Raw genomic sequence first — 26,789 nt, forward strand, 5'->3', positions numbered from 1 at the left:
TCGCCTGCCCCACCCCGGCGATGGGCTCCGAGGCCACGCAGCTAGTGGAGGCTGCCGACTTCGCGGCTCGCAAGCACCGACTGCAGCGGCGGAAGGACCCCGAAGGGACACCCTACATCAACCACCCTATCGGTGGGCGCACCGCCTCGGGAGCAGCCGCAGCGGCGTCTAGGGGGTGGGGACCGGGACGGGAACGCGGAGGGCCTACACCTCATTGAGCACCTGCTCTGTACCAGGCTTTGTGCCAGGCACCTTTCGTGTTTAAGCCTCACAACAGCCCGGGGCGGTAGGCATCACTGTTCCTCTGCACAGTTGACACCCAAAGAGAGTAAAGGACTTGCCCAAGGTCATCTGGCTAGCGAGAAGCCACATCTGGCTCTACAGAATCCACAACACGCAGCCTGGGACTCCCTCAGTCCTGACTTCCTGCTTTGCCCCGTCAGGTGTGGCTCGGATCCTGACCCATGAGGCGGGAGTCACTGACATTGTGGTGTTACAGGTAACTCTCGTCGTTCCTCCACTAGGAGCTAGGGTGGGGATCGGGGGCCCCATTCAGCCCTGAGCACCCCTTGGCTGGAGCCGCAGGGCTAAGTGGAAGCCTGTCCCCAGGCAGCGCTGCTCCATGACACAGTGGAGGACACAGACACCACCCTGGATGAGGTGGAGCTGCACTTCGGGGCACAAGTGCGACGCCTGGTGGAGGAGGTAACAGATGACAAGACTCTGCCCAAGCTGGAGAGAAAGCGGCTGCAGGTGGAGCAGGCTCCCCACAGCAGTCCCGGGGCTAAACTGGTGAAGCTGGCAGACAAGCTGTACAATCTGAGGGACCTGAATCGCTGCACCCCAGAGGGTACGCTCCCCCCACCTGCCCTGAGGGGAAGGGGAGGGACGCCCACCTTCCCCAGGCACAGGTTGGTCAGTTCCCCTGGAAAGAAAAGAGCCTGGGCTTTCTTGTTGACTCCCCAAGCTAATACTAGACCACTCTGGTCTCCTCTCACACCGTAGAAATAACAGTAACTGGGCCCAGGGCAAGTGTTCTGGACAGATCCCATCAGGCACTCATCTCATGGCCGTGCACCACGCCCTCCAGGAAGTGGGCAAAATCCAATACTGTCCTGGATGTCCTATGAGCAGTTTTCTGTCCGTTCTCATGCAGGATGGTCTGAACATCGAGTCCAGGAATACTTCGAGTGGGCAGCGCAAGTGGTGAAGGGGCTTCAGGGAACAAACCGACAGCTGGAAGAGGCTCTAAAGCAGCTGTTTAAGGAGCGGGGGCTGACACTCTGAGCAGTGCTTGCAGCCACCAGGTGGCCCAGACTTCAGCCTCCTCCGGCCAGAAAGGAATCATATTCCAACCTTTTGGTGCCTCTGGATCTCACTCCCTGATTTATTCAGCCCAGATATCTCTCAAGGTTTCCTGCCAACTAAGCTGAGCCCTGGATTGAGGAAATCAGATGCAGCTCATCCATTTCTAACGCATTTACTGCCCCTTCTCCTTGGGTCTCTTTGCTATTTTGCACGGGCCAAAACCCTGCCCCCCTTCCCCCCCCCCCCCCCAGGGACTTGGGCTTATATAAACACTCGTTCATAAGTCATTATGGAAAATAAAACATTTTGGGTAAAGGTTTAAGTTCTTGCTGCTCCTTCCCCAACCTCCTGAATGGGGAACTGGGATGCGGGATTCAGCATGGCAGGGTTCCAATTGTGTGTCCCCCGGGGAAAGGTTCCTCAGGTTGAGCGCCTCAACCCCTCTGAGCCTGGTTTCCTTAACAGTGAGACAGGCTGTGTAATTATTAGGCTTAGATTATGTGACGTCTCAGATGGAGCCTGACACATAGGCGCTCAAAAAATGGTAGTCGTCGTCCTCCTTAAGAAAACGGGACGGGATGACTGACGTTTTGGAAAGGAATGCCACCTGCGTACTGGCTGCTCTAGCTGAGCCCTGGAGAGACCCCAGGAGCAATATGACAGGGCCGGTGGGGGACTGCGGGTCCCAGACCGCAGCCCATCCCAGGTCTCAGCGCTAGCCTTCTGCCAGTGCCTTGGGTTGCTAAGTGACATGGACTTCCGGGCACCTCCGGAAGTGGTCGGGGCGGCCCAGCCCGCGAGCCCTGGGGTGGGCGGAGTTTAGGGTAGGGGGCGGGCCGCTTCGTGGCGCCGCGGGCAGAGGTCTTCCGGTGAAGGGTGTTTAGTCACTGCTGAGCAGCTGGGGCTTATTGGCCCCTCGGAAAGGGTACGCCTGGGAGGTGAGGAAATCGTTGTTAGGTCAAAGGCCATTTCGTGCTAGACCACGATGGTTACGTACCCAACGAACGCCCATCGCGGTGTCTGTCGGGGGGACATTGGTGAAGGGCAACAAGGTGGCCTTTAAAAGGAAAGGAGTGGGGCACCTGGGTGGCTCAGTCGGTTGAGTGTCGGGCTCAGGTCATGATCTCACAGTTCGTGGGTTCGAGCCCCGCATCAGGCTCTGTGCTGACCGCTTGCTCAGAGCCTGGAGCCTGCTTCAGATTCTGTGTCTCCTACTCTCTGTGCCCCTCCCCCATTCACACTTTGTCTGACTCTCTTTCTCGAAAATAAATGTTAAAAAAAAAAATTATAAAAGGAAAGGAGTTTATTGGGGCGCCTGGTGGCGCAGTCAATTGAGCTTCCCACTTCCGCTCAGGTCATGATCTCACGGTTTTTGAGTTCGAGCCCCGAATTCGACAGCTCAGAGCCTGGAGCCTGACTCGGATTCTGTGTCTCCCTCTCTCTGCCCCTCCCCTGCTCGCACTCTGTCTCTCTCAAAAATAAAAAAAAAAAAAAATTTTAATAAACATTTTTTTAAAAAGTATAAAGGAATCGAGTTTCAGGACCATCCCAAGTAAACAGATCAGCAGAGTTCAATGTAATCCTCTTAAGGCAGACTGGGGTGTGGTATGTTTTGGAGAATTTTGGTTTTAGTTTTTTAATAAATTAGTTTGGGGGGGTAGGATTACAGGATTTTTAAAAATTTTATTCCCTTAAACTTTATATATATATACACACACACACATACACATATATACACACACATATGTAATAAATCTACAGTTTTTAAGTGACCTAAAATTAAGCCTTCAGGACAATAAAAATCACCCTACTGAATGCAGGGGTAAATTGTCACAAGGTGCTTGCTGTTTTACAAAAACACCTTTTAACTTGTGTTACTTCATCTGTTCTTTATAATAACCACATGAGACAGTGAAGGGTAGGGATACTGTTCTCCTTTCACAGAGACAAAATGCAAGGCTCAGGGAGGTGAGAAGACTTGTTAACGATCAAATAGAGAGACAGTAACAGAAGACCACAATCCCCTCTCTTTTTGCCACACTACTGGGCCTTTAAAAATTTTTTTTAATTAATTTATTTATTTTTAAGTAATCCCTACACCCAACATGGGGCTGGAACTCACCATGCCAAAATCAAGAGTCTTGCTCTGCTGACTGAGCCAGCCAGATGCCCCCTACTGGGCCCTCATCCCCCCCCCCCCCCCCCATCTCTGCCCCTGGCCTTTTTAACCAGACAAAAGTGACCACACTGAGATCAGCTCCAACTACTGGACATGGTAAAGATCAGGTCTGAAGTGGCTAGTGGGGCTGGCTGGATGATGAGTCCAAGGCCTCCCTAGATGTTTGATTTGAGCCGATGTAGTAGGTATCTGTTTTTTTAATCTGTTAAATATGTATTTTTAAACAACCAGAAACTTCAAAGTTCGAAGTACAGAATAAGGAACTTTTTCCCCTGAGCCATTTGAGATTACGGGCATACCTTGAAGACATCGTGGGTTCTGTTGCAGACCACGACAATAAAGAGAATATCACAATAAAGCGAGTCAAATGTACTTTCTGGTTTCCCAGTGCCTATAAAAGTTAGGTTTACATTATACTGCAGCATATTAAGTGTGCAACAGCATCAGGTCTCTAAGAAAATAGTATATGTACCTTAATTTTAAAATACTTTATTGCCAAAAAAAAAATGCTAACCATCATCTGAGCCCTCAGTGAGTCATAATCTTTTTGCTGGTGAAGTATCTGTCTTGATGGCTGCTGACCAGGGTGTTGGTTGCTGAAGGTGGGGTGGCCGCGGCAGTTTCTTAAAATAAGACAGTGAAGTTTGCCGCACTGACTGACCCTGCTAATGATTTCTCTGTAGTGGACAATGCTGTGTGATAGCATTTTACCCACAGTAGTACTTTTAAAATGGGAGTCAACCCAGATTTAAGTAATATTGCAAATCCTTTGTTGTCATTTCAACAGTCGTCACGGCATCGCACTAGTAAATTCCATCTCAAGAAACCACTTTCTTTGCTTATCCACAGGAAGCAACTCCTCCTCGCCCAGTCACGTTTGATCCTGAGATTGCAGTGACAACTCAGGCCCATCTTCAGGCTCCACTTCTGATCCTAGTTCTTTTGCCGTTGTTTCCACCGCGTCTGCAGTGACTTCCTCCACGGAAGTCTTGACCCTCTCAAAGTCATCCGAGAGTTTGGCATCAGTATTTCCCAATTGGCATCCTGTTAATGTTGATATTTTGGTTTCTTCCCATGAACCTTGCACGTTCTTAATGGCATCTAGAGTGGTGTGAATCTTTTCCAGAAGGATTATTGCCTGTGCTTTTGGTGTCCTAAGAAATCACTGCCAGATTCCTCATTAAGATTTCCTCCTATTTTCTTCTAAGAGTTTTATAGTTTTAGCTGTTACATTTGGGCCTTTGATCCATTTTAATTTTTGTATATGGTGTAAGATAAGCTTCCAACTTCATTCTTTGGTATGTGGCTATCCAATTTTTCCAACACCATTTGTTGAAAAGACTGTCCTTAGAGTACTTGGAGTATTTTATCTTAAGTATATATCACTCTGTAAACCTTTTTTTTTTTTTTTTTTTAAAGCAATCTCTGTACCCAGCGCTGGGCTCGAACTCACAACCCCGAGACCCAGAGTCACATGCTCTACCAACTAAGCCAGCCAGGCACCCCTGTAACTTTCTTTTCCTTTAGCAATGCTCATGAGGTGTATCATGTTGATGCTCATAAGTGTTTAGCTCACTCCTTTGAACTACTTTATAGTATTTCGCCATATGAATGGACAGTATTTTATTTTTATGCATTCCCCTTTCTGATAGACAATTAAGTTTCGTTTTCAGCTTTTCACTACACCATGTAATGCTCCAGTGAACATCCTCATCCTCAAAAATTCCTTTGTGCGTGTGAATCTTGAGGTGTGCTTATATTTCTTCCGAACGAGGACCCCTGGAATAACACTTAACATTATTGCTATCTAGAATTCTCATTCTGGTTCTTTTTAAGCTATATTATAATTTATAGCCAGTGCTTATTAGGTATACCCCCCCTTGGTTGATGCACCCTGGATTTTTTTCCCAGGTACACCTTTTTTCTTCCACTGAAGTTTTGCACACTGCAAACTCTCAGCCTTTGGATGTTTGAAATGTCATTTCCCCCTCACTCTGAATGACAGTGTAGCTAATACCAAATCCAGAGTTAGTGGTTATGTTCTCTAAGTGTGAATGTACTATTTCCTGGTCTTCAGGTACCCTGTTCACTGTTGCTAACTGTCTGCTGTCATCTGATAGTCTTTCCTTATGGAGTTTCTTTCCTAAAAATCTGGTTGATTTTTAGGGATTTATTTGCAATATATGTAGGTGAGGATTGTTTTTTTTAATGTACCTTTCTTGGAACTTGGGTGAGTACTTTCACCACAAGGACGCACACCTGTCTTTCTTCGTGTCTGAAGAGTGCCTCCACTTTCCTTTTGAAGGCTTCCTCTTCCCTATTCACTAGTCTCTCCTAAAAGAGCTACTAAACATTATGGTAATGCTTCTAAATCTATCTGCCATATTTCTTTTTTTTTTTAATTTGTTTTTGAGAGAGAGAGAGAATGGGGGAGGCACAGAGAGAGGGAGACAGAGGATCTGAAGCAGGCTCCAGGCTCTGAGCTGACAGCACAGAGCCCGACGCGGGGCTCAAACTCACGAACCGTGAGATCATGACCTGAGCTGAAGTCGGACGCTTAAGCAACTGAGCCACCCAGGCGCCCCTATCTGCCATCTTTCTTAACCTCTCTTTTAGGTTTTCCTTTTATCTCTGTGGTGTGGTCAAGTAGATTCCTTAGTTCTGTTTTCCAAATCCACAAAGTCTCCATACCATTTGCACAGAATCCAGTGTTTATCCCATACGTAGACTGTATTTCAATAAAGCATTGTTTGGGGTTGCTTCTATTTTGTCATGTTTTGCTGGCAGCCTCTGCTTTGCTTTCCTCTGCTCTTTGCTCAGCCTGGTTCTGGCCTTCCTGGGTCAGTCTTGGTGCCCTGTCTGTGCCAGTGCTGCTGCCCTTTGCTGGGCTTTGTCTCGAGCTGCGAGCTTCCCGTCTGCTCAGGCCTGTAGCTGTTCTCTCCATTCTTGGTCAAAGGAGAGTTCCTCTTGTTTTACTCTATGCTTTGGCATTGTAAATATCTCACTTGCCATTCATAGGCATTAGGAGTTGAGGAGGCAGATGTAGGTGCACTCACTGCTCTGGTTTGAGTGCAAGTCCCCAGGCAGGCTGACAGGGAGACCCATCTTTCCTCCTCCACTGAGAGAGCTTCTTGAGGCTTCCATACTCGGTGCTGTGTTTTCAATCTTCAACTCTGTCACATTCCAAACGCTGGGAAGCCTTCATCTCCAACCCCTAGGGTTTCCTGTGCCCAGAGTGGACTTTCAGATCAGGTTTATTCTCGGTTAGGAAGGTGCAAGGTCAGGCCCCATAATGGACAGAGACTCTTCGCAGACCCACTTGGGCCAGGTAACTGTTAAGTTCTGAATTATTTCCCGCGGACTTTATGTAAAATTGGTTTGCTCTGAAGGATCTGGTCTCCTCCTCCATTGCCTGTTCTCGCCCTTGAGGTATTTGTCATTTGTACGTATTTTTGTCAGTGAAAAACAAACATGTTTTTCAGGGTGCTCCATTTTGGATGGTAAGCTTCAGTCCTGCTACCCAGACTGGGATTTCCCCCCTCTGTGAGCACATGAGTGCAGTTAGCTGACCTCGGTGACCGTGGGGTAGGCAGGTGAACTCGGAGGTTAGAGAGGTCGCTCTTTCTACAGGTTTCTCTGTGCCCACCTCCTAGGCAAGCTGAATCAGAGCACCACCTGCGCCTGCCTCAACCTGCATGGGAGGACTGGGTTCTTAGTTTCAGTCTCCCTTCCATGGTTCCAACTGGCCATACAGTCCTCTCTTCGTGGAAATGGGCTAGAACTTTGTATTTTAAGTTCTAAGTGCATGGAGGGTTCCCGGGAGGAACAGAATGCTATTTCCGGTGGTTGAGTTGCTTCTGTGTCACATCCGGATTCTGACGATGATTACAACCCTCAGAACTGAGGCCTCAGTGCCAGCACGTGGTGGTAAAGGATGGCTGCGTGCCTTAAAATCACAGGCCCATTTCTAAATTATGTGTGCAAAAGAATCACCTGGAAGCTTGTTAAAAAAGATCCTTTGACTGCCATCCCAGAAATTGGTTCAGTAGATTGTGCCCAGGAATCGGCTTTTTCCTTCTACGTTCTTCGACGTTCTACAGGAACATTTGTTTCGTGTTCCTGTTACAGATCTGTCTTAGCGAGTCTTAGTCTCTGCTCCACAGGCCCTCAGTCCTACGTCCAGGCTGAAGGAGCAGCCCTAGTGAGGAGAGGCCAAAAAGCCGGACTTGAAACAAGTATTTCTGGTGATCCCGGACCACACCTTGAACAACGCTAGGTCGTTTTAAAAGGCCAGTGTGTAGCATTAAACATTGTTCCTGGCAGATAAATGATTTCATGGTACATCTAAGATATCCAAAGATAAACATCCTTTATTTTGCTCATTTCCTAGGAGGCACAGTCTCCCTTATCATGTGATTATAAGCCATCTTATACGAGTAATTGACACCTGCTATAATATAACTGTTTAGCATCCTTTACTAGTAAGATCATAGCTCCTATTTATTGAGCTCCTCTATGCATCAGACACTCTGCTGAGCACCTCACATCAATAATCTTATTTCTTCCACAGTGATACAGAAAGGATTCTGTGTGCCCTGGCCTGAAGCTGCCAACAGCCCTGGATGATCAGGAAGGACTCTTGATATTCAGGTAGGGGCCCAGCAGGCCCAGAGGACCTTCTCTGAGGACCCCAAAGCAAGCTTTCACCCAAAATGATTAACTCACCGGTTTTTGAGGTGTTGCAAACATCTTCTCCCAGGTTGCCATTTGTATTTTAACCTTGATGTTTTCCGCCATACGTAAAACTTTCAATATTTTTTGGTAATAAAATCTGTTTAATCTTTTCCCTTATTACATCTTTCAGGTTTTGTGTTATGTTTAGAACAGCTCTCCACACCAGAGGTATGATAATACCCTGTATTTTCTTCAGTAATTTTGTAGTTTAATTTTTTTTGTTCCTTTCTCTGGGACTAATTTTTGTGGAAACTGTGAGCTACAGATGTCTTACTTTGATAGCCAGTGACTTAAAGTACTATTTAAAGCAATCCATCTTTTTCCCACTTCAAATAATCCTTTTATCCCACTAAATTCCCATCTACCTGGGTCTGCTTCTGGACTCTGACTTTGGTTCCATCAGTCTGTCTTTCCGATCCCACACCAGGTCACACGGACCATGTGTGGTTGCCTGAGAGTCCCTGGGGCAATGCCACGGGACATGTGCCCTTTCCTCCCCTCGGCGCCCCCTCACCCCCAACTCACCACCATTCAGAATTTGTTAGTACTCTCATGTATTTACTCTTCCAAATGAACTTTAGAACTCATCAAAATTCCAAAAGTATTCAATCACACTGGAACACACTGAATTTATGGGCTGATTTGGAGAGGACCGAAATCCTTACAGGAGCATGATGTCTATCATTTATGTCCACTTACAGAATGGTCTTAGGTCTCCAGCTGATTCTCGTAGATTTTATAGGTTGCCATTCTGTTGTCTCCAAATAACGACAGTAGTAACTTCCCCTCCTTCGCCTGCTCTACTATGGGGATTATGGTGCCAGGACCCTGCTAAATAATAGTATGTCCTTGGCTAATTTCTTTTATAGGAATGCCTGTGGTGTCTGACTCTTTCGAATGTCATTAACTGCTGGTTTCTGATAGAGATTTTTAATCTAGATTAGGAGTTTCTTTGTAGTCTTAACTTACTAAGATTTTTAACAAGGGGTAGATCTTAAACTTTACCAAATATTGCTTCGGCAGCTATAGAGACCGTCAAAACCTTTGCTCTATTAATCGAAGCGGAATGAAGGCTGCTGAACAGACATACTGCCTCCTAATTCACTCTACATAACCCTAGTCCCTGTGCCAGGATCCAAATCCCTCTGTAGAAGCATGTACCACAGCTGAAGCTCCATGGCCTGACCGTAGGGACGGGACGGAGCAGAAAGCCTTCTCAAATTGCTCACGCTCATGGGGAGGGGAGGTGGACTGGAGGCTTCATTTTCCTTCCAGGGAAAGGAAGTATGCCAGACCAGATGCCCCCAGGGTGGGAAGGAGCTCGAGGAGAGTGGTGTACAGAGTACAGGAACAGAAGAGGCGTCAGCGAGGACGGAAGACGCCCCCACGTCCCTGCCACCATCTCATACATCAACACACGGACCAGGCGCCCGGGGCCAGATGGGGGTTTTGGTACCTGAAGCGTGCTATGACCTCTAGCCATGACATGGTCTCTAGGGACGCATGGTCTCTTCCTGCCGCACCACAGCCGCTAGCCGAGGCGTGGAGTCCTCCCAGTGGAGTCATCGCAGAAAGTGGAGATTCCTCTTCCTCCACTCTGCTAACTCTGGGTCCCCACCCCCTCCTCCCAGCCATCACTCAGTTCCCGCTCACATCGGGACATCCAGTCCCTACGTAACCAGAGGACACCCCCCCACCCAGAACCAGCTCCCACCTCCAGTGACCCTGGCGCTGGGCTCCTACCCACTCAGCCTCCCCTATCTTTCCTGACCCTGCTTCTCCTCCATCCCATTTTGGGAGAAAGGTGGGTGCTTGAGCCTGTGCCCAATGGGTGCCGCTCACAACCCAAAGCAGAGACTGGCACCGCCCACTCTGACCAAGGACCCTCTGGCCAAGATCTCACTAGCATCTGCCCTGCCTACCCGACACCGGGTTTGGGGTTGCCACCGAACACAGAAGCAACGAGAAACAGAAAATGAGGGCAGAGCCCAGTCTGTCACAGTTCTGAGAGGTAGATCGGGACAGGATACCCATCTGGTTTGTCCAACCCGACCTTATGTAAGAGGCAGTCTCTGTGGATGAACTTTCTCTTCAGGCCACAGGAAGTGCTAGCCCAAGCGGAGGCGGAAGGTGGCAATCTCCATGGGCTCCAAATAGATGTCAGTGCTGTTGGAGGGGGAGGCCAGAGGGTACAGTAATGTCAAGGAGGTTGGCTGCAGGAAACCCACATCCAGGCCGTGGAAAAGGCTCCCCAGGGCCACCTGTGGAGAGAAAACATGGCACAGGGCTGTGCTGGGTGTTCACACGTTATGTGACACAGCTCTTTTCTCTGTATGACTTGCTGCTTCTTTAAGAACCTCACAGAGGCTCTGGCCCCTCTGGGCAACATGGTGCCCAGCTGTGCACGAGAGCTTGTGTTCGGGCCAGGGGCTCACTCTGCTCAACCCCAAAGCCCATCCACAGACCTCAGGGTAGGAACCACTGCACTGAGCAGGGAACTCCTTGAAGACAGGGACTGTGTTAGGTCCACTCCGGAATCGCCAGTGCCCAGCATGGGCTGTGGCACGTGGGGGCACCTGTCAGCGCCTGCCTGAACCATGACCAGAGCTTTCAGAGTCGCAGCATGACGGCTTTGGATTTTTTTTTTTTTTTTTTTTTTTTTTTTACTTTTTTAACCTTTATTGATTTTTGAGACAGAGAGAGAGAGCATGAACGGGGGAGGTTCAGAGAGAAAGGGAGACACAGAATCCGAAACAGGCTCCAAGCTCTGAGCTGTCAGCACAGAGCCCGACGTGGGGCTCGAACTCACGGACCGCGAGATCATGACCTGAGCCGAAGACGGTCGCTCAACCGACTAGAGCCACCCAGGCGCCCCTGGATTTTTATATCTGATGTTTTCCACTGCATCTGGCTGTGGCCCCTACTCACGGAGCACATGCCTTGTACAGAATGTGCCCTGGCCTCAGTTGCTTTGAAATCACTCATCAACGGCTTCTCCCTTTTCTCTCCGCTGCTCACCTCACCGCAGTCTCCCAAGCCCCATGCCTGCTGTGCCCCGGTGCACCGTGTTCCTGCTTGTACCAGGCCCCTCTCACCTTGCCTTGGCTCGTGGTGCAGTTGAAGCCCAAGTTCTTGGCCTCAAGGCCGCAGTCAAAACCCTTGCGGTGTAAGATGAGTGCGGTTTCTGCCGAGGGCAGGGCATCGTCCTGGGTGACAGACACATAAGGGGTGGTGGGGGCGGGTGCTGCTCAGTGCTCGTGGGTGCAACAGCACTGCCCTCGAGGCAGCACCGGGACCAGGACCAGGAGGAGTGTGGGTGAGGAAAGGCCAGAATCCAGTCCTGGAGGTACAGAGCAGGGCGGGGTACTCACCTCGGCCTGCAGCGTCCGCAGGTTAAGCAGGTGGAAATCGCAGGGCAGGGAGGAGGCCAGGGGATGAAATGAGCGCAGACCGGGGCCCGGGAGCTGCCTCTTGGCTACAGGCAGGGCAAGCACTGGGGTATTCAGGTACGTGGAGGTCAGGTGGCTGAGGAGGGATGGGTAGCTGGTAGTGTGGCCATCCTGGACCTGCAAGGTCGGCCGAGATGTGGGCAAAGGGGAAGAGAGCTTTCCCCGAAGCGTCTGGAAGGCTCCAGCACCCTCCATGTGTGGTCACTCCCCATCTCCCACAACCTATAAGGGACACGTCTCCTCTCCCTTGGGGGTTTCTGCTTTCACACTAATGTGAGCACACGCCCTGTGAGTGCCATCCATCTCCCATCACAGATCCTCAGTGCGGGAGAACGGGTGACAGACAGATGTGTGCCCGTAACGGATGGAGCAAGTACCCTGAGTGATCCTGCGGTTCCGGGTCCAGCCCCACACCCATAGCGCCGGCCCCGATCCTCGGGCCCAGTGCTCCCCAAGCTGTTCCGACCGGGGGCGGCCGCTTGGGTGACTGCCCTGTATGCCACACTCACAGGCCTAAGCTGCACTTCCCCCAAGGCGGCCACTTTTCTGTACTCTGGACTTCTGTCCCTAGTGCCACCTTCCTTCCAATCACCCAGAATCTCTCCCCATCTCGGCAGTATCCTCACACCCACCCCCAACCTTTCCCTCCCGCGGCTCAGTTCAAGGCACCAACACTTCCCGCTTGAACAGCCTGCAAAGTATCACCTGCCTCCAGGCTCCCTGGAGATCTGCCCTATTCCTACTGTTAGATGGACAAGCTCAGGGCAGAGTCCGACAGCATCCCTCCGTGCTCAGATCCTGCACTGGCCTCCAACATAAAGTCCAGGCCCCACAGCCAGCCGTTCTGGGCCCACTAGTCTGCCCCAACCGAACCCTGACCCCATGCTAGCCCAGCAACGGCCACTAGAACTTTCTGCAAAGATAGAAATAAGCTATACCTGCACTAATAGAGTAACTGCTAGCCACTTGTGGCCACTGGGCACTTAAATGTGGCCGGTATGACTGAAGAACTGAACTTATTTAGTTCTTTTAAGTCTATTTATTTTGAGAAGGAGACAGAATGTGAGCAGTGAAGGAGCAGAGAGGTGGGGAGAGAGAATCCCAAGCAGGCTCCATGCTGTCACAGGGGGGCCCAACACAGGGCTCAGACTCAACAATTTTGAGATCATGACCTGAGGGGCGCCTGGGTGGCGCAGTCGGTTAAGCGTCCGACTTCAGCCAGGTCACGATCTCGCGGTCCGTGAGTTCGAGCCCCGCGTCAGGCTCTGGGCTGATGGCTCGGAGCCTGGAGCCTGTTTCCGATTCTGTGTCTCCCTCTCTCTCTGCCCCTCCCCCGTTCATGCTCTGTCTCTCTCTGTCCCAAAAATAAATTAAAAACGTTGAGATCATGACCTGAGCTGAAATCAAGTAGGATCCTTCACCCACTGAGCTACCCAGGTGCCCCTATATTTAATTTTAATTAACTTAAATAACCACATGTGTCTAGAAGCTACCACGCTGGACTAGCAGCTGTGGCCTAGCTGAGTGAACTCACTGCTCTTCCCTGTTTACGTGGTCTCCCTCTGCCTTAGTTTGTGCTTTAAAAAAAAAAATTTCTAAAGGTTTCTTCATTTTTTAAAGACAAACAGAGCATGAGTGGGGGAGGGACAAAGAGAAAGGGAGACACAGAACCGAAGCAGGCTCCGGGCTCCGAGCTGTCAGCACAGAGCCCGATGCGGGGCTCAAATTCACAGACTGTGAGATCATGACCTGAGCCGAAGTCGGACACTTAACCGACTGAGCCACCCAGGCGCCCCAGTCCTTGTGTTTACATCAGACCCCATCCATCACAGCTGTGCCTGGTCAACATGTCCCCCAGAAACTGTCCTCGATCTCCTTGGCTCACAACGTTCTCCCACTACTACCAGCCAAGCTACTTCTGCCTACCCCCCACCCCTACTCCCGAGGGAAGTCCTGGAGAGCAGGGTCAGTGTCAGAGTCTGTGTCCCTCTCAGGCCCTAAAGCACAGCGGGTGATCAGTAGTTCCTTGGTGGGTGAGGACCGAGCCACAGACAGGGAGGCTGGGTGGCAGGCTCCATCCTCCGCAGGCTCCGAATCCAGCTACCGGTGGCTAGTACTAATTCGACCCCCCGTGGCTGGCCCTTACCTCTCGGTTATCGCTCCTGCTGCTGTGAAAGATCAAGCCCCTAAACATGGCTGCCAGTTTGGAGAAAAAGCCAGGCTGGTGGGGGCAAAGAAAGCCATGAGATGAACGGGGCTGGAGCAGAGAGGGTTAGAGAACATGGCGGCGGGGAGGGGGCACAGAGGAAGGCGGGAGATGGCTCGGGGGCATGGGCGACAGGACGCTGTGGGAGAAGGGAGGCGCCAGGCTGCCGGAGATGGAGAAGCAGAGCGTCAGACTGACCCCCCGCACCCCAGGAGAAGCACTACTCTCGCTACCCCTCGCCCGCCTCTAGCTCTGCTGCCCAAGGGACCAGCCTGACCTGGCTCCCCGGGAGGGAGGTCCAGAATTTACCTCACTGCCCAGGGTTCGCCGTTCCAACAGCAGGCGGAAATGGTTGCAGGTTCTTTTGTTGTCCTTGAGCCCTTGGCCCAGACCCCGGTTGTCGTCCTGCATCAGCCGACGGTCCAGGATCACCTCCAGCTGGCCTGGGGAAGTTCACCGTGAGCCCCAAGCAGATACTGGGCTTTGGAAGAATCCCAACCACAGGCCCCGAGGGAAAAGCCCGGGGAGCTACAGCCTCAAGCGGAGTCACTCAGGAGAGGAAGAGCGGGGGCCTGGAGCTGGAAGGGGACCGAGCGAAGGGCCGGTATCACAGAAGAGGAAACAAAAGAGAAACAAAAGAGGCCGGAGGGAGCAAGCAGGCTCTGGCAGTTTACCGCCCACGCTCCGTGCCTGAGGAGGGGGCACAGACCTGGGAGCTCGGGCGGCGATCGCTAGCTGCACTGGCCACTTGAACAGAGTAAACCAGCGAACACAAAACTGCCATCGCCAGCCAGCAGCACTTGCTGCAGCGGCCCCGGTCCAGGCAGCTGGGGCAGAGCTTGCTGGGACTAGAACCCGCGCCCTCCCACCCTCCTCCTAGGCTGGGAAAGACTCCAGCTCTGCCGCCTCATCCGTCACAAGGAGAGTGCGGAGAGAACAGGCAGATGGCAAATCAGACAGAAGCTCCAATCAGGTGTCGTTTGTGGTCACCCTGGGGAAAAGGGATGGCAGATGACCGCCTGTGCTTTCTTCGTAAAATAAGCTTGGGGAAGGGCTGGCCGCAAAGCAGACATATGTTGGGGTGAGGATTTTTCCCAGCACCTGTTTTTCTAAGAATCTCTTGAGAGCGTCCACTCAGATGGCCCTAACCATCTCCCCAGCCTGACATTCTGACTTCTGCAGTTCCTACGTATTTGTATGTTGAGCAATCTTTTTTTGGAAAGATATCCGAAAGTCCTAAAACGGACCCGTGCGTATATAACAATAATCTCTCAGCACGCTATTTTCCAGAAAGGCAGAGAGAATCCCGTGGGGTTCAGCTAGCAGTCGACAGCGTAGACAGAACCGTGGCAGAGCCTGACAGCGGGGCGATCAGAGCCACACTCCTGCAGCAGGGGGTCAGGCCTCCACTGCCCCAGCCACCAACCCCCGGGCGAAGCCTCTCGGCTCAGCCCTGCATAAAGGCTCTGTCCCTAACACGAACCATCTGAAGGCCTCAGAGGCCACAAAGAGCAAAGTGTTCACTTTACTCTGGGGACGTAGGAGCCACCTCAGCTGGCCCGGCGTGCCCAGCCCCAGGCCAGCACTCCTCATGCCCTTGTTTGAATTCTTAAAAATGCCATTCTCTCTTTTAAAAACAGCATATGTTTTTCTTCTTTGCTGTTATAACATCATATGCACTTTTTCAACTGTCCCTACTCCCATCCCTGACCAGGAGAGTAACTGTTCAGTACCATGATGCTTCTTAAAGGGTTCCAATGGGGCACCCACCACCCCCCCTACCCCGCGTCACCTCCAAGGCTGCCTCCGCTAGGGGCGAGGGTGACGGCAGTGGCCTGCCCTCCTGCCATGCCCGTGTGTGACTGGCGGGAGTTAACGGCTTGCTGTTAATGGTTCTACAGGCATGGAGGTGATGTGGACTGGGGAGGGGTGGGGACCGCTGAGGGGAGAGGCGGGGGGCACAGATGGGCTTCCACCCCGCCCATCACTCTGTGCACCAGCTCCTGCCCCGCTCACCATCGTGCAGGCTGGAGACACCCAGGGCCTGCGCAGTGTGCAGGGTGAGGCGGTTCTGGGCGTCCTGGATGTAGGCCATGACCGGCATCGGGTAGAAGTTGGCCTGCAGGGGTAGCTTCTTCAGATAGCGCCGGGGCTGCACCTGGGAGGGGAAGGCCAGCAGGTCACAGGCATCCGGGCACCATGTGGGACCAACGGGTCCCCAGTCTGAAGGAGTCCCTGATCACTCTCGTCTCTGATTCCTCCTCCTCCCTCAGGGCAGACCGCTCCCAGTGCCTGCTGCGTGTGCTCTCCGGGGCCCCGAAAATCACCTGAAAGCCATTGAGGTCCGTGAAGAAGGCACCCTGGCTGTCAATGTCTGTGTGGATGCGCAGGGCCAGCTCCTTGTTGACGTAGTCCCGGATGTCCACCAGGGACGACATGTCCAGAGACAGCCCCTCCACCCCTGGGCACAAAGACAAAGGGCGAGCATGGAGAGGCCAGAGAGACTGGGCAGGGAGAGGCTGTGCCCAGACCCCCGGCGACGCCCCGCATTTCTGGAGGACCTTCTCTCTCAGAGAATTACCGTGACCCCATTGCAAACGATACCTCTGTTGGGAACAGACGCATGAGCCGTGAGCAAAAGGAAGAGCAGTGCACACCCCTGCAGCCCCCGCCTCCCCTCGGACCTTCCGAGCGGCAGGGCTCACCTGGCAGGTTATAGAGCCGGACCACCTGGCGAACGTGCTCGTAGTACGCAACCACCTCTGAGAAGAAAGGGCCTTCGGTGACACGCAGCACGGGGGGGTCCCTGGGGACGTAGGGCTGGGGAAAGAGCAGGCGGCAGCTGAAGCCGCAGCACGGAAGGCAAAGCCTGGGGGCACCGGCCCGGCCTCGGCGGAAGTACTTCTGCCGGCAGGCCTCCGCCCGAGACCCCTGGCTGGGCCGGCCCAAGCCCCCGCGGCCGTTCCTCGGCCACCCCGCCTCCCGGAGGCGGCCCCCTCGAGGGCCCTGGCAGCAGGCACCGTCCTGGAGGAAGGCCCGTGCCCCTCCGCCTCACCGCCTCGGGTCACGTGGCTCCTCGTGCCCTCCGCTGGCGGGGCCTCCCGAGGCCTGCGGGGGTTCTGAGGAGTCTTTAGGGTACCTGGGCCTCCCCGTCAGGCAGGAAGAGGTAGGCTCCGCTCTTGTCTTTGGACGTGCGGGTGCCATAGACGAGGAACTCCACGTCCACCCGCCGCTCCTGCTCCTCGTCCACCCTTCGGATGCTCTGCCAAGAAACACAGCCCTGACCCCTGGCCCCACACCAGCATGTCAGGCCTGCCCCCTGGGAGGGCACGGACGAACTTCCCCAAGGAGCCAGCCCAGCTTCCCCGTGCCGTCAGCCCGGAGCCAAGACGGCCCGCTCCGAGGCCCGCCGTCAGTCGGGTGTTGGCTCAGCACCGCCCCACCGCCACGCACACCCTCCTCGGCTCCCCGCCCTGGCCCTTTACCTTGAGGAGCCCGGTAAGGCCTGAGAACCAGACCTGCATGTAGCGGTTGCTGAGGGCGAAGTCACCGGTGCCAGAGTCAATGACACGTAGAGGGAAGGCGTCCTGTCTGCTGACGGACAGCTGCCGGCCGTGCAGGTAGATGCGCACAGAGGAGGGCAGGGTGCGGTGCCCGTCCAGGCCCAGCTGCAGCTGCAGCACGCCGAGGCCAAGGGCCGGCAGGCGGATGGGCACAGACACCTGCTGGCACAGGAAGGGTGAGGAAGCGCGGCCCACGGCACGGGCACCGGTTCTGGATGCAGGCCCGGGATTCTAGTCCTGGGGCTTTCTTACTAACTGATAAAGTCTGAGCAGATCCCTGTACCTGCTGGGGCCTCTGTCCCCTCCTCTGAAGGTGGAAGTGACATTACTTGCTTCGGGTCAGACTTTTAGGAGTCTCAAATGCTATTTGAGAAACTAGGAAATGGCAATCGCACATTAACTCTCCACAAACACTTGATGAACGAAGGAATAACACGACACCCTGGCCCCCATTCTCACTATTATCATAGTTTATCAAACTTCACCTGCCTTTCGAGGACAGACCCAAATGCCAACAGTGCTTGTCCTCTGGGCAACCCCTCTCCCCAAGACGGCTGTCCCCAACCTGGGGCGTAAGCAGGAGGGCGGGAGGCGGGTGTCACAAGGCAGAGGGAGGCCCCGGGGAGAGGCCGAGGATGAGCACGGAGGGCTGGGGCCCACCTCCCGGGCCCCCACCTTACCTGGTAGACATCAGGGACCACGTCAGTGGCAGAGCTCCAGTGTGCGCTGATCTGCACGGCCAGGGGCTGACCCTCCTCAGAAAGGACACGCACCCGGGGCGAGCTGACCAGCAGGGACACCACACTGAACCGCTCCTGTTCCAGCGGGTTGAACAGCACCACGTACCTGCAGGCAGAGGCAGGCTCACCCAGGCAGGCTTTTCCTGGGCAACGGAGGCAGAAACAGAGGCCAAGAGTATCTGGGCAGGCGAGGGGGCGAGACGGTGTCGGGAGCCAGAGCGGCTTCGCCTCTGTGCCTGGCCCGGTCTGGCTCACCTGGGCGAGGAATCCAGTTGGATTACTGTGCGCTCCGGCAGGGCATCGTGATTTAAGCGGGTGTCATCCTGGAGTTAAGGGGGTGGGAAGGGAAGAACTGTCACGGGCCTTGGCCTGGCTCGGAGTCTTGCCTCCTCCCCTACCTGTCCCGGATGTGGACCACCAGCTTCCCTGGGCACAGATCCTTCACCCCAGGGCAGGGAAGGAAAAGAAGAGCGACACCCTCACACCACTGCTCTTGGATGGGACCGCACACGCCCGAGGGCGCCCAGAGCAGATGGAGGAGGGGGCTCACCATTTGGAGGAAGGGAGCCTCAGGGTCAAAGCGGTAAGCCTCCTTGTCCCCCAGCACCAGATAGTGTGCCGCGTTGATGATAACCTGCTTCAGGCTGACGAGGGAGCGCAGGAGCCTGCGGGGGACAGGGGGTGGGAGAGGGACCATGGAGAAGATGGCCACAGACTGTGCACCTCACCGGCAGGCCTGCCCCCTGACCGCCAGCATGGCCTTTCTTTGGGACAGCGGGCAAGGGTGTGGAGCCGACGGGGAGCAGGAGAGGGCCCCCACCTGACGCCATAGTCTGCCACGACCGCCTCCTTCGCAGTGCCGGTGATGGCATCGTGGTGCTGGAAGAGGCCCAGGGTGCGCCGAGCTTCCGTCAGAAGGGCGAAGTTGGAGAGCGGGTACTGGCTAGCCAGTCCAGAGCGGCGCGCGTGAGCTACAGCCAGGCTGTACAGGATCTCCGCGCCCCTGCCCAGAGACAGAGGTCAGCCTCCTGCCCACACAACTCCCAGGCCCGCCCTCGCTCAGCAAGCCCCATTCCCTCCTTTCCACCACATCTCTGCCTGCCTTGGTCTCCAAGCCTTTCTAGGGCCTTCTGAGCCAATCCAGCCCTTCCTTAAATCCCACAGCCGATTCTACTCCTTCCAGCCAGGAAGGCGGAAGGTGGGAGTCTCACCGCAGGTGGGCTTCCAGGACCCGGTCCAAGCTCTTGTAGAAGGGCCGGGAAGTGTAATAGCCTGTCCAGTAATGGTCCTCTCGGTCGGCATAGGAGAAGAAATCCCCGCTCAGCACGGGAAACCCTGGGGGCCGTGCTCCCGGCTCTACCCCTGTCCTCTTGTACAGAGCGTCAAAATAGTCAGAGAGGGTGCCAAACTGGGCCTGTAGGGACCCCAAAAACCCGCTTCCATCAGTTCCGGAGTCTTCTGGGACCTGTCAACCCCCCCTCCCCCGCCACCATGCTGCAGCCCAGTGCCAGGGGCAAGGATTCTGCTTACGCGCCCCACCTGCAATCACTATATCCCACTCTTTCCCACCGCACGCCAAGCCCGGGGGGCCGGCAAGGAATTCTCACACCAAAGGGAGACCCTGCCCAAGAGTCGGGAACGGGGAGCACAGCGCCTTCGGGAAGGGCCAGGCTGCAGCACCGTGGGCCTCCCCCCTCCCCAGCTCAGCGTCCCCCCTCCCGCCTCCCCACACCTGCACGTGGAGGTCAGGTTTGCTGTTGAGAAAGTCAAAGAGCCGCTGGTAGTTGAAGAACTGGGCGTCCCACTCCTGGGGCTTGTCGTATCGGAAGTCATCCCCCAGCGGCACCAGGAGAACGTTGCTTCGGAACAGGCGGGACTTCTTCCGGTACTGGTCCAGGAGCAGCGCTGCCCTGCGGGCGGAAGGGCGCGGGCCCGACACAGAGGCTCGGTGCAGAGGAAGGGAGCGGGGAGGGCCCAGGTCTTCCTATGCTCGGCTGCAGTTCCCGGACTCCAGGCCGACACCATGCACGACAGCACACCCCTGCCCCGGGGTCCTTCACACACACCACAGACGTGCCGCATTCCCCTGTGCCTCCCTTCAGGCTCTACAGGCCCGGCACCCCCCCCCCCCCTTGCATCACCAGTGGTTCTCCAGCCGCCCTTCTGCCCACGTCCCTCAGGGTGAGGGGCCTGGCACTGATGCGGGACTCCGGGGTGGGCTGACCGGCAAACAGAAGGCAGGACACACACCTCGGCCAGCCCAGTGTGCCGCATGCGTGTACGGGGGCGTCTCCGGCAGCCCCACGGTCACACCAGTGCTGACCTCGGCCACCACGCGGGTTTCCCATACGTGTGGTTCAGCAAGGGCCTTTCTCCCCATCCCGACCCTTTCCTGTTCTCTTTCCTGAGACTAAGGATGGAACTTTACATTTACATCCGATAAATCCTATCTGGTTGGATTCGACCCACGTCGCACACAACCTACTGAGATCTTTTGGTTGGAGGGGGGGTCCTCATTCTGACACCCCAGCTTCACTTTGCCCACAAGTTAGCACAGCTCTGAAGACCTAAAAGCAGAACCATACTATACCAGCTCTACGTGTACTGGCTGAGTGACCCTGGTTAAGCTACTTAACCTTGCTAGGCCTCGGTTTTTTATCAGAATAGCATCGATACCTACCATCATAATGTTGTGAAAGCTAAAATGAACTAAATAAATTACTATTTGCTACATACTTAGAACAGCACCTGGTAGGGGTGCCTGAGTGGCTCAGTGGGGTAAGCGTCCAACTTTGGCTCAGGTCATGATCTCACGGTCCGTGAGTTTGAGCCCTAAGTCGGGTTCTGTGCTGACAGCTCAGAGCCTGAAGTCTGTTTTGGATTCTGTGTCTCCCTCTCTCTATGCACCGCCCCCACTTGTGCTCTCTCTTGCTCTCAAAAAAAAAAAAAAAACAAACAAAAACCAAAAAACATAAATAAATAAATAAAATTCAGACTAGCGCCTGGTACACAGTAGGAACTATATACACACGTTTATCACTTTCTTTTTCATCGAAGTTACTGGTCAAATCAATAGGAAACCAAAACCTTGTAGCGTATCGTTAAAGCTTTTTCTCCATTTAGACCAACCCAGTCGTCGGCGTGTTATAGGTATCGTAGGTCAGCCTGCCACTAAGCTACTTAACTGTGCTGATCCAGCTTGTACTTTCCTACTTTGTTCTCAAGAGAGGACTCCTAGATACCACTTCCCTCTAATTTATCAGCCTTGTAAGCCTTTCAAAGGAGAAAACGAAGTTACTCTCATGACTTGCTCTCTGCAAAGCTGGGCTGGCATCTGATCACAGCTGCTGCTTTAAGAAAAATCACCCCTTAATAGTCCTGGATTCTTGCTTGGAATCTGCATTTAGATTTCTGGCTTTCAGAAACAAAAGACCACTTTCTTTCCCTTTTGGTCACATGCTTCACCTCGTGGACATCATGGAAATCAGAGTATTGCCTCATGAAAACCAGCTCAACTTGTTATATTCTCAAGGCTAGTGGGTTCCAGCTAACCCACGGTTCAGGTCACTGGTAATCTGTTCTTTCCAGAGTGGGCAGAGGCGGGGGCAGACTTCAGCCACAGGGACATCTTTAGGGGTCCCTAACAACCCCCCAGGGGGACAGGTGTGCTTTCTCTGATGCTGGGGGCTGTTGGGCAGGACTGAACGTGCTTGTGAATGGTCCACAAGCACTGGGGGGTCCTGGCCTGCATCAAGCTAAGGCAAGACGCCTGCAGTAACCAAAGGCACATTAGGCCACATGGTACAAGAAACTACCTTTTTTGAGAATTATTCACTTCTGAGTCGGTCAACCGGCTCTGGCAGTTTGTTAGGACGCTGGGAAACACACTCATTTGGGGAAATAAAACCATTCTGGAAAAGGTGGTTCCTTAGAGCTGCTCCAGCTTTCCAGGGAGGCTCAGTGAAGGAGCCGCCACCTTAGCGGCTGTGGACCTGAACTCACCACCTGAGCCCCACCGCCCCCGCCTGCCATTTTACAGACGTACAACCAGAAGCACCCCCGTGCAGCAGAGCCCACACCAAGGCCAGGTCTCCTGGCTCCCCCGTGGAGTGAAAATGGCCCAGCCTAGGCCGGGAGCAAATACCTCTCAGCCACGTTTGCCTCTGTGATCGCCCGGGGCGGCACCTTCCAGGGGCAGTTTATGCGCCCACCAGGCAAGCGTTTGAAATCAAACTGGCAGCAGATCTTGGGATCCGGGCCACAGGTATGGGGCACATCGTAGCTGTAGAAGGGCATCATGTGGCAGAAGAGGTCTGTGCTGGAGTCCGAGTCTGTAGAAGACACACCGGGCAGTCGGCCACCAGCAGGCAGCCTCCGGAGCGGGTCACGGAGATGCCAGGAGACTGGGGATCTGCTCCAGCCACGTGCAGCTCTGACAGAAGGTGAGGCCTGGACCAGACTTAAGGCTGCAGAAGACGGGCAGGCCAAGGGGCACAGGGAGGGATCTGGAGCCCACAGTTCCTGGGACAGACCCTCAGTATAGACGAGGGCTCTGTAAAGGCCAGAGGTCAATGTGATCGATCCCCAGTGTAACCGGAAGGAGGACAGTACTTCTGGTGGTCTGTGTAAGTGCTTGCTGGTCTGCTCTGAAAGACGTGGGTCTTACCCTCATACCCTGCCCTTCCCTTCCGCAGTGAGCACTACTCCTGTGACCCTCCACCCTACCTGGTCTTACCCCAGTTCTGTCTCCACATGAACTCCAGACTGTGGGTGGAAGCAAAGTGCTTCTTGATGGCATAGTGCACTCTCTGAATCAGCATGCTGGTCAGGTTGGCACGGCGCAGCAGGTAAGGAATGGTGGGGCTGTGTCCAAAGGGGTCCACAGCCCAGCCAGAGCGTGGGGTTGCTCCTGAGAGGGCACGGAAGCCAGAGGTCCTGAGGGGTTCAGGTCCTGGGGACCCAGCTCCTTTCCTGCCATCATACTGAGCCCATGCCTGGTGGAATCGGCCTAGAGGGGAACCACCCCCCTGCCGATCCCTGTGCCCAGCCCCTGCTGTTCCCTGGTCCAGCTACAGGGGCAGACTCTCCTTCCTGAGCCCAGACTCACCGAGGTTTTTCTCCAGCCATTGGTGTCCTTCAATGAGCTGGTCAATCAGGGCAAAGTAATGGGAGTTGGCCTCGTCCGGCATCACCCAGCCTCCTGTCACAATCTCCAGCTGCCCGTTTCCCACCAGCCTGGAGTGAAGGACTCACACTCAGCGTGGGGCAGGGATGCTCTGCCCAGTCCCGCCAACCAGAAGATGCGGGGACCTGTGCGCACAGGCCTTACTGAGCCCGCTCACCCACACCCGGGACCAACAGAACAAACAGGCACTCTCCTTTCCCTCCATACAGCCTCCATGCTGTCCCGGCCCTGCCTCTCTCCGGACCAGGCCCCATGCTCCCTCTTGGCTTGTGCATACGACTGCACCTAACTCTGATTTCTCCCGACACCGGTGACCCAGTGGCCATCACACCAGTCCCTGCCTTCTCATTCTCGGCCCCTCCACCATGCCCTTTCCCCTCGGCCCTGCTTCCCCTTGCCTCCCCCTGCCACCCACAGTGTGGCACCCAGCTGCTCTGGCACCCAGTCCAGGGCCCAGAGGCCAGCCTTCCCATGCCTCCCCGGCGGGCACTGGCCTTCGCACGGCTGCTTTCTTTTGCGCGTTGATGTTGTCCCACCACTTGGCAAAGAAGGAGACTTCCGCCCAGAGGAAGCGCCGCCGGGGGTCCTCCTGCAGCTTGGACACCATGCTGTTGAGGATGTGCTGGGTCTGCTCAGTGTAGTACTTGTCAAAGGTCTTGATCCAGCCTAGGGCACCAGCACAGGATACCCTGAGGATGCCAGCATCTTCTGCCCCTCCCTTACCTCTGCCATCACAAACCTCTCCGCACAGCCCGGCCCCCGGGGCCCTGCTGGGTCCTCACCTGGGTCATTGTGAGAGTGTGGCACCACGAACACCTGCAAGTCTTCAGCGTCCCAGTCGTGCGGGCTGTAGGAGATGTCGAAGCCTTGCTTCCACACGCCGCCATCCACGTTGTCAAACGGCAACTCCTCCGATATAGTCAGCATCTGCCAGGCCAGAGAGTAGCTCAGTGCCCATCCACAGCCACCAGAGGTCCCTGCCGGCTCTGACCCCTACCTGCAGCTCTGGCTTCTGGCCCCGGCCCCCCAGAGCAAACTGGCAGTCTTGGGGGGAGACAGAGAAGAAGCTGGGCCGGGGCTCTGGCGGCACCACCCAGGAGCCGTTGGCCGTGTAGTAGGGCACCATGGCGGGCGGGCCCTCCGCATTGGCCGTCAGCTCCAGCACAGAGTCCTTGATGTGGCTGATGATCTCATGGTTCTCCTCCAACAGCTGTTCCAGCTGCTCAATGCGGTTCTGCAGCACAGAAATCTGGCTCTGCCGAAAGACCAGAAAGCAATCACCCACGGCTCCTTGTGCCACAGGAAGGATCTCTGCGTGGGGCCCACCACCCAGGGCCTGTGGTCCTTCCCTCCCCAGCTGAAGGCGGAACCACGAGCCTATGGGGCTGGATGGCTCTGGTCCGGTGAGGAAAGATGTGCAAATCACTACAGAGAACTGCGATCCGCTTGGGTTGGGAGTGCCCCCACTCCCTGGCTCGTGGACGGCAAAGATTTCATCTTGCGTGCCTCTTCTCGACAACCAGTGTGGCCTGTCAGGAGGGCTGTGCTGACAAGGACTGCATCCGGGCTTAGTGGGAACGAATGCTGCAATCCATTAGCAATGTCTGCCAAGAATTCAGGAGGACAAGCCGGCAGTTCGTCTTTTCCCTTCCTTCTTTCTTTTTGCCATCACTGTTTTTGATCTCTGGGCTTCTGGAAAATCTGCCTTTTGGGAAGAAACCCTCCTGTCCTGGGCTGACCCGGACTCTCAGCCTGAGCTCAGGGACTGGTACACGAAGAGATTAGCAACCAGGCATGACTCACCCGGGGGAAGTTCCCACCATTCTGGTGACGGGTGGGATCATGCTGCACTCGGTCCAACATGAGGTAGAGCGAGAAGACGGCCACACAGAAGATAGCAGCCCCACACACTGTCACCTGCTTTTTCAGCTTCATACTGGCCTCCACACACACCTGGCAGGAGGAACACCATATGCAGCTCCAGCAGACAAAATCCCTTTGTTGGTCTTTCCACCAAATGCCCCAGTGAGTGCCTGAGTGTTACTCTCAAGGAACACCTATTTGCCTGACTCCAAAGAAAAGCAAGTTTCTAAGCCCCAAATCCCAACACCGGCTGCGGATCCTGACCCAACCGGGATCCTACTCTCTTAGCTGAGACACAGAAAGCACGAGTATGTAAAGCTGGTCCTGCCTGGTCCTGGTGGGAGCTCTGCCCCTAGGGTACAGAGGATGCTGTCTCCCAGGCTAATGCCATAAAAAACACGACCGGATAACAAACTTCCCAGCTCCGCCTCCAGAGTTCACCTCACAACCTCCTGATTCTAACCGGCTTTCTGCATCGCTTGCCTACAAGAAAGATACAGCCAATCAAAGGAGGTGAGTGTCCAGGTTCCTTGGCCACGTGCTTCTAGTTTCCGAGGAAGAAACTGGCATCCAGTTAAAGAAACGGACAGGGAAGCCTTTCTCCCTGCCCTCTTGGATCAGACTGATACTCACCAGAAAGAGTGCCTGGCACAGCACCTCTCTCATTAAGAAAAACATAATGAGCTTAAAAGGCAGCAGCAGTGGCTTGTATTTCTAACATAAAGAGGGCCCTGCATCTTCTCCCGGCCAGTTCGGATTCCTGCAGTGGGTAACTTTCGGCCTTTGCTTATACAGCACTCGGGGCACCCCCTGGGAAGCCAGCAGTGATTGGTGCCGAATGTCCCCTGGCTATGGGGAGGCTGGGCACAGCTGCCCCGCTGTGGGTCAACTTCGGGAGACCAGTGCCCGCTACCAACGCCCGCGGAAGCCTACTTGCCTGCTGGGTGGAGGGAGGCCGCTAGCTGCTGGGCCGAGCGTGGGCGGAACCGCCGCCCCGGAGACTTGCTCCGGCCCCGGGGCCGAGGAGCTCTGTCGCCTCTGCGCCGTCTGCCCTACTTAGCGCGATCTGATTCCGCACAGGAGCCTCCGGGCAATATTTTTAGCCCTTGGAGGCTGGGTCTAGGCCAGAGTGGGTGGAGCTGCGGGGAGGGAGTTGGGTCACAGGGTGGGTAGGCACCTGCCGCCGGGTCCCGCCGGCCCAGCCCCCTCCCGGCCCTCCCGGCCGAGGCCCTCTCCGACCCTCCCAGCCCCGGGACCGCAACGACAACGGCCGGGTGCGGGACCCCGGGCCGCCTCCGAGCCCAAGCGCCGCTCGCGCTCCTGCCTCCCACCCCGGCCGCGGCCCGGGGTCAGACGGAAACCCCTCCTCCACCACGGGTCCGCCCGGCGCGTTACCGTCCGCAGCCGGCCTCCGAGCCCCGCCGGCCGAGCTGCGCCCCTCACATCCCCGGGGGCGGCGGCCCGCGCGGAGGCAGCGACGCAGGCGAAGGCGGGCGTCCGCCCAGCCGTCGCCGCCGGCTCCGCGCGCCGTAGCCGCGCTCCCGCGGGGCCGGGGCCGCCCG

The 26,789-nt window shown here is 55.0% G+C and overlaps 2 protein-coding genes across 6 annotated transcripts; one reads left to right on the forward strand and one right to left on the reverse strand.

Moving 5' to 3' along the window:
• The first annotated feature begins 17 nt into the window (after positions 1-17).
• HDDC3 (HD domain containing 3) lies at positions 18-8,213 on the forward strand. Of its 2 annotated transcripts, XM_049614246.1 has the most exons (6): positions 18-132; positions 444-499; positions 610-850; positions 1,157-2,246; positions 4,337-4,512; positions 8,058-8,213. In XM_049614246.1, exons 1-4 carry the CDS (start codon positions 21-23, stop codon positions 1,285-1,287), a joined length of 540 nt encoding a protein of 179 aa, XP_049470203.1. In that variant the 5' UTR covers positions 18-20; the 3' UTR covers positions 1,288-2,246; positions 4,337-4,512; positions 8,058-8,213. The 2 variants fall into 2 exon arrangements, with proteins under 2 accessions (XP_049470203.1, XP_049470200.1); XM_049614243.1 differs by lacking the exons at positions 4,337-4,512; positions 8,058-8,213 and having other exon boundaries at positions 610-1,241.
• On the reverse strand, positions 7,840-26,779 carry MAN2A2 (mannosidase alpha class 2A member 2). Of its 4 annotated transcripts, XM_049614201.1 has the most exons (25): positions 26,623-26,779; positions 26,165-26,366; positions 25,168-25,317; positions 24,362-24,619; positions 24,147-24,291; positions 23,859-24,030; positions 23,287-23,414; positions 22,915-23,088; positions 22,324-22,510; positions 19,912-20,089; positions 19,391-19,593; positions 19,000-19,182; positions 18,730-18,844; positions 18,435-18,502; positions 18,120-18,285; positions 17,362-17,598; positions 17,016-17,138; positions 16,582-16,696; positions 16,204-16,337; positions 15,893-16,034; positions 14,186-14,319; positions 13,817-13,891; positions 11,593-11,787; positions 11,317-11,427; positions 7,840-10,482 (listed from the first exon to the last, which is right to left on the reverse strand). In XM_049614201.1, the coding sequence occupies exons 3-25, from the start codon at positions 25,297-25,299 to the stop codon at positions 10,330-10,332; spliced, it is 3,528 nt and encodes a 1,175-aa protein (XP_049470158.1). In that variant the 5' UTR covers positions 25,300-25,317; positions 26,165-26,366; positions 26,623-26,779; the 3' UTR covers positions 7,840-10,329. The 4 variants fall into 4 exon arrangements, with proteins under 4 accessions (XP_049470158.1, XP_049470159.1, XP_049470162.1 ...); XM_049614202.1 differs by having other exon boundaries at positions 26,165-26,779; XM_049614205.1 differs by lacking the exon at positions 13,817-13,891 and having other exon boundaries at positions 26,623-26,778.
• Positions 26,780-26,789: the final 10 nt, after the last annotated feature.

Source organism: Panthera uncia (assembly GCF_023721935.1).
Source record: "Panthera uncia isolate 11264 chromosome B3 unlocalized genomic scaffold, Puncia_PCG_1.0 HiC_scaffold_2, whole genome shotgun sequence".
NCBI lineage: Eukaryota > Metazoa > Chordata > Mammalia > Carnivora > Felidae > Panthera > Panthera uncia.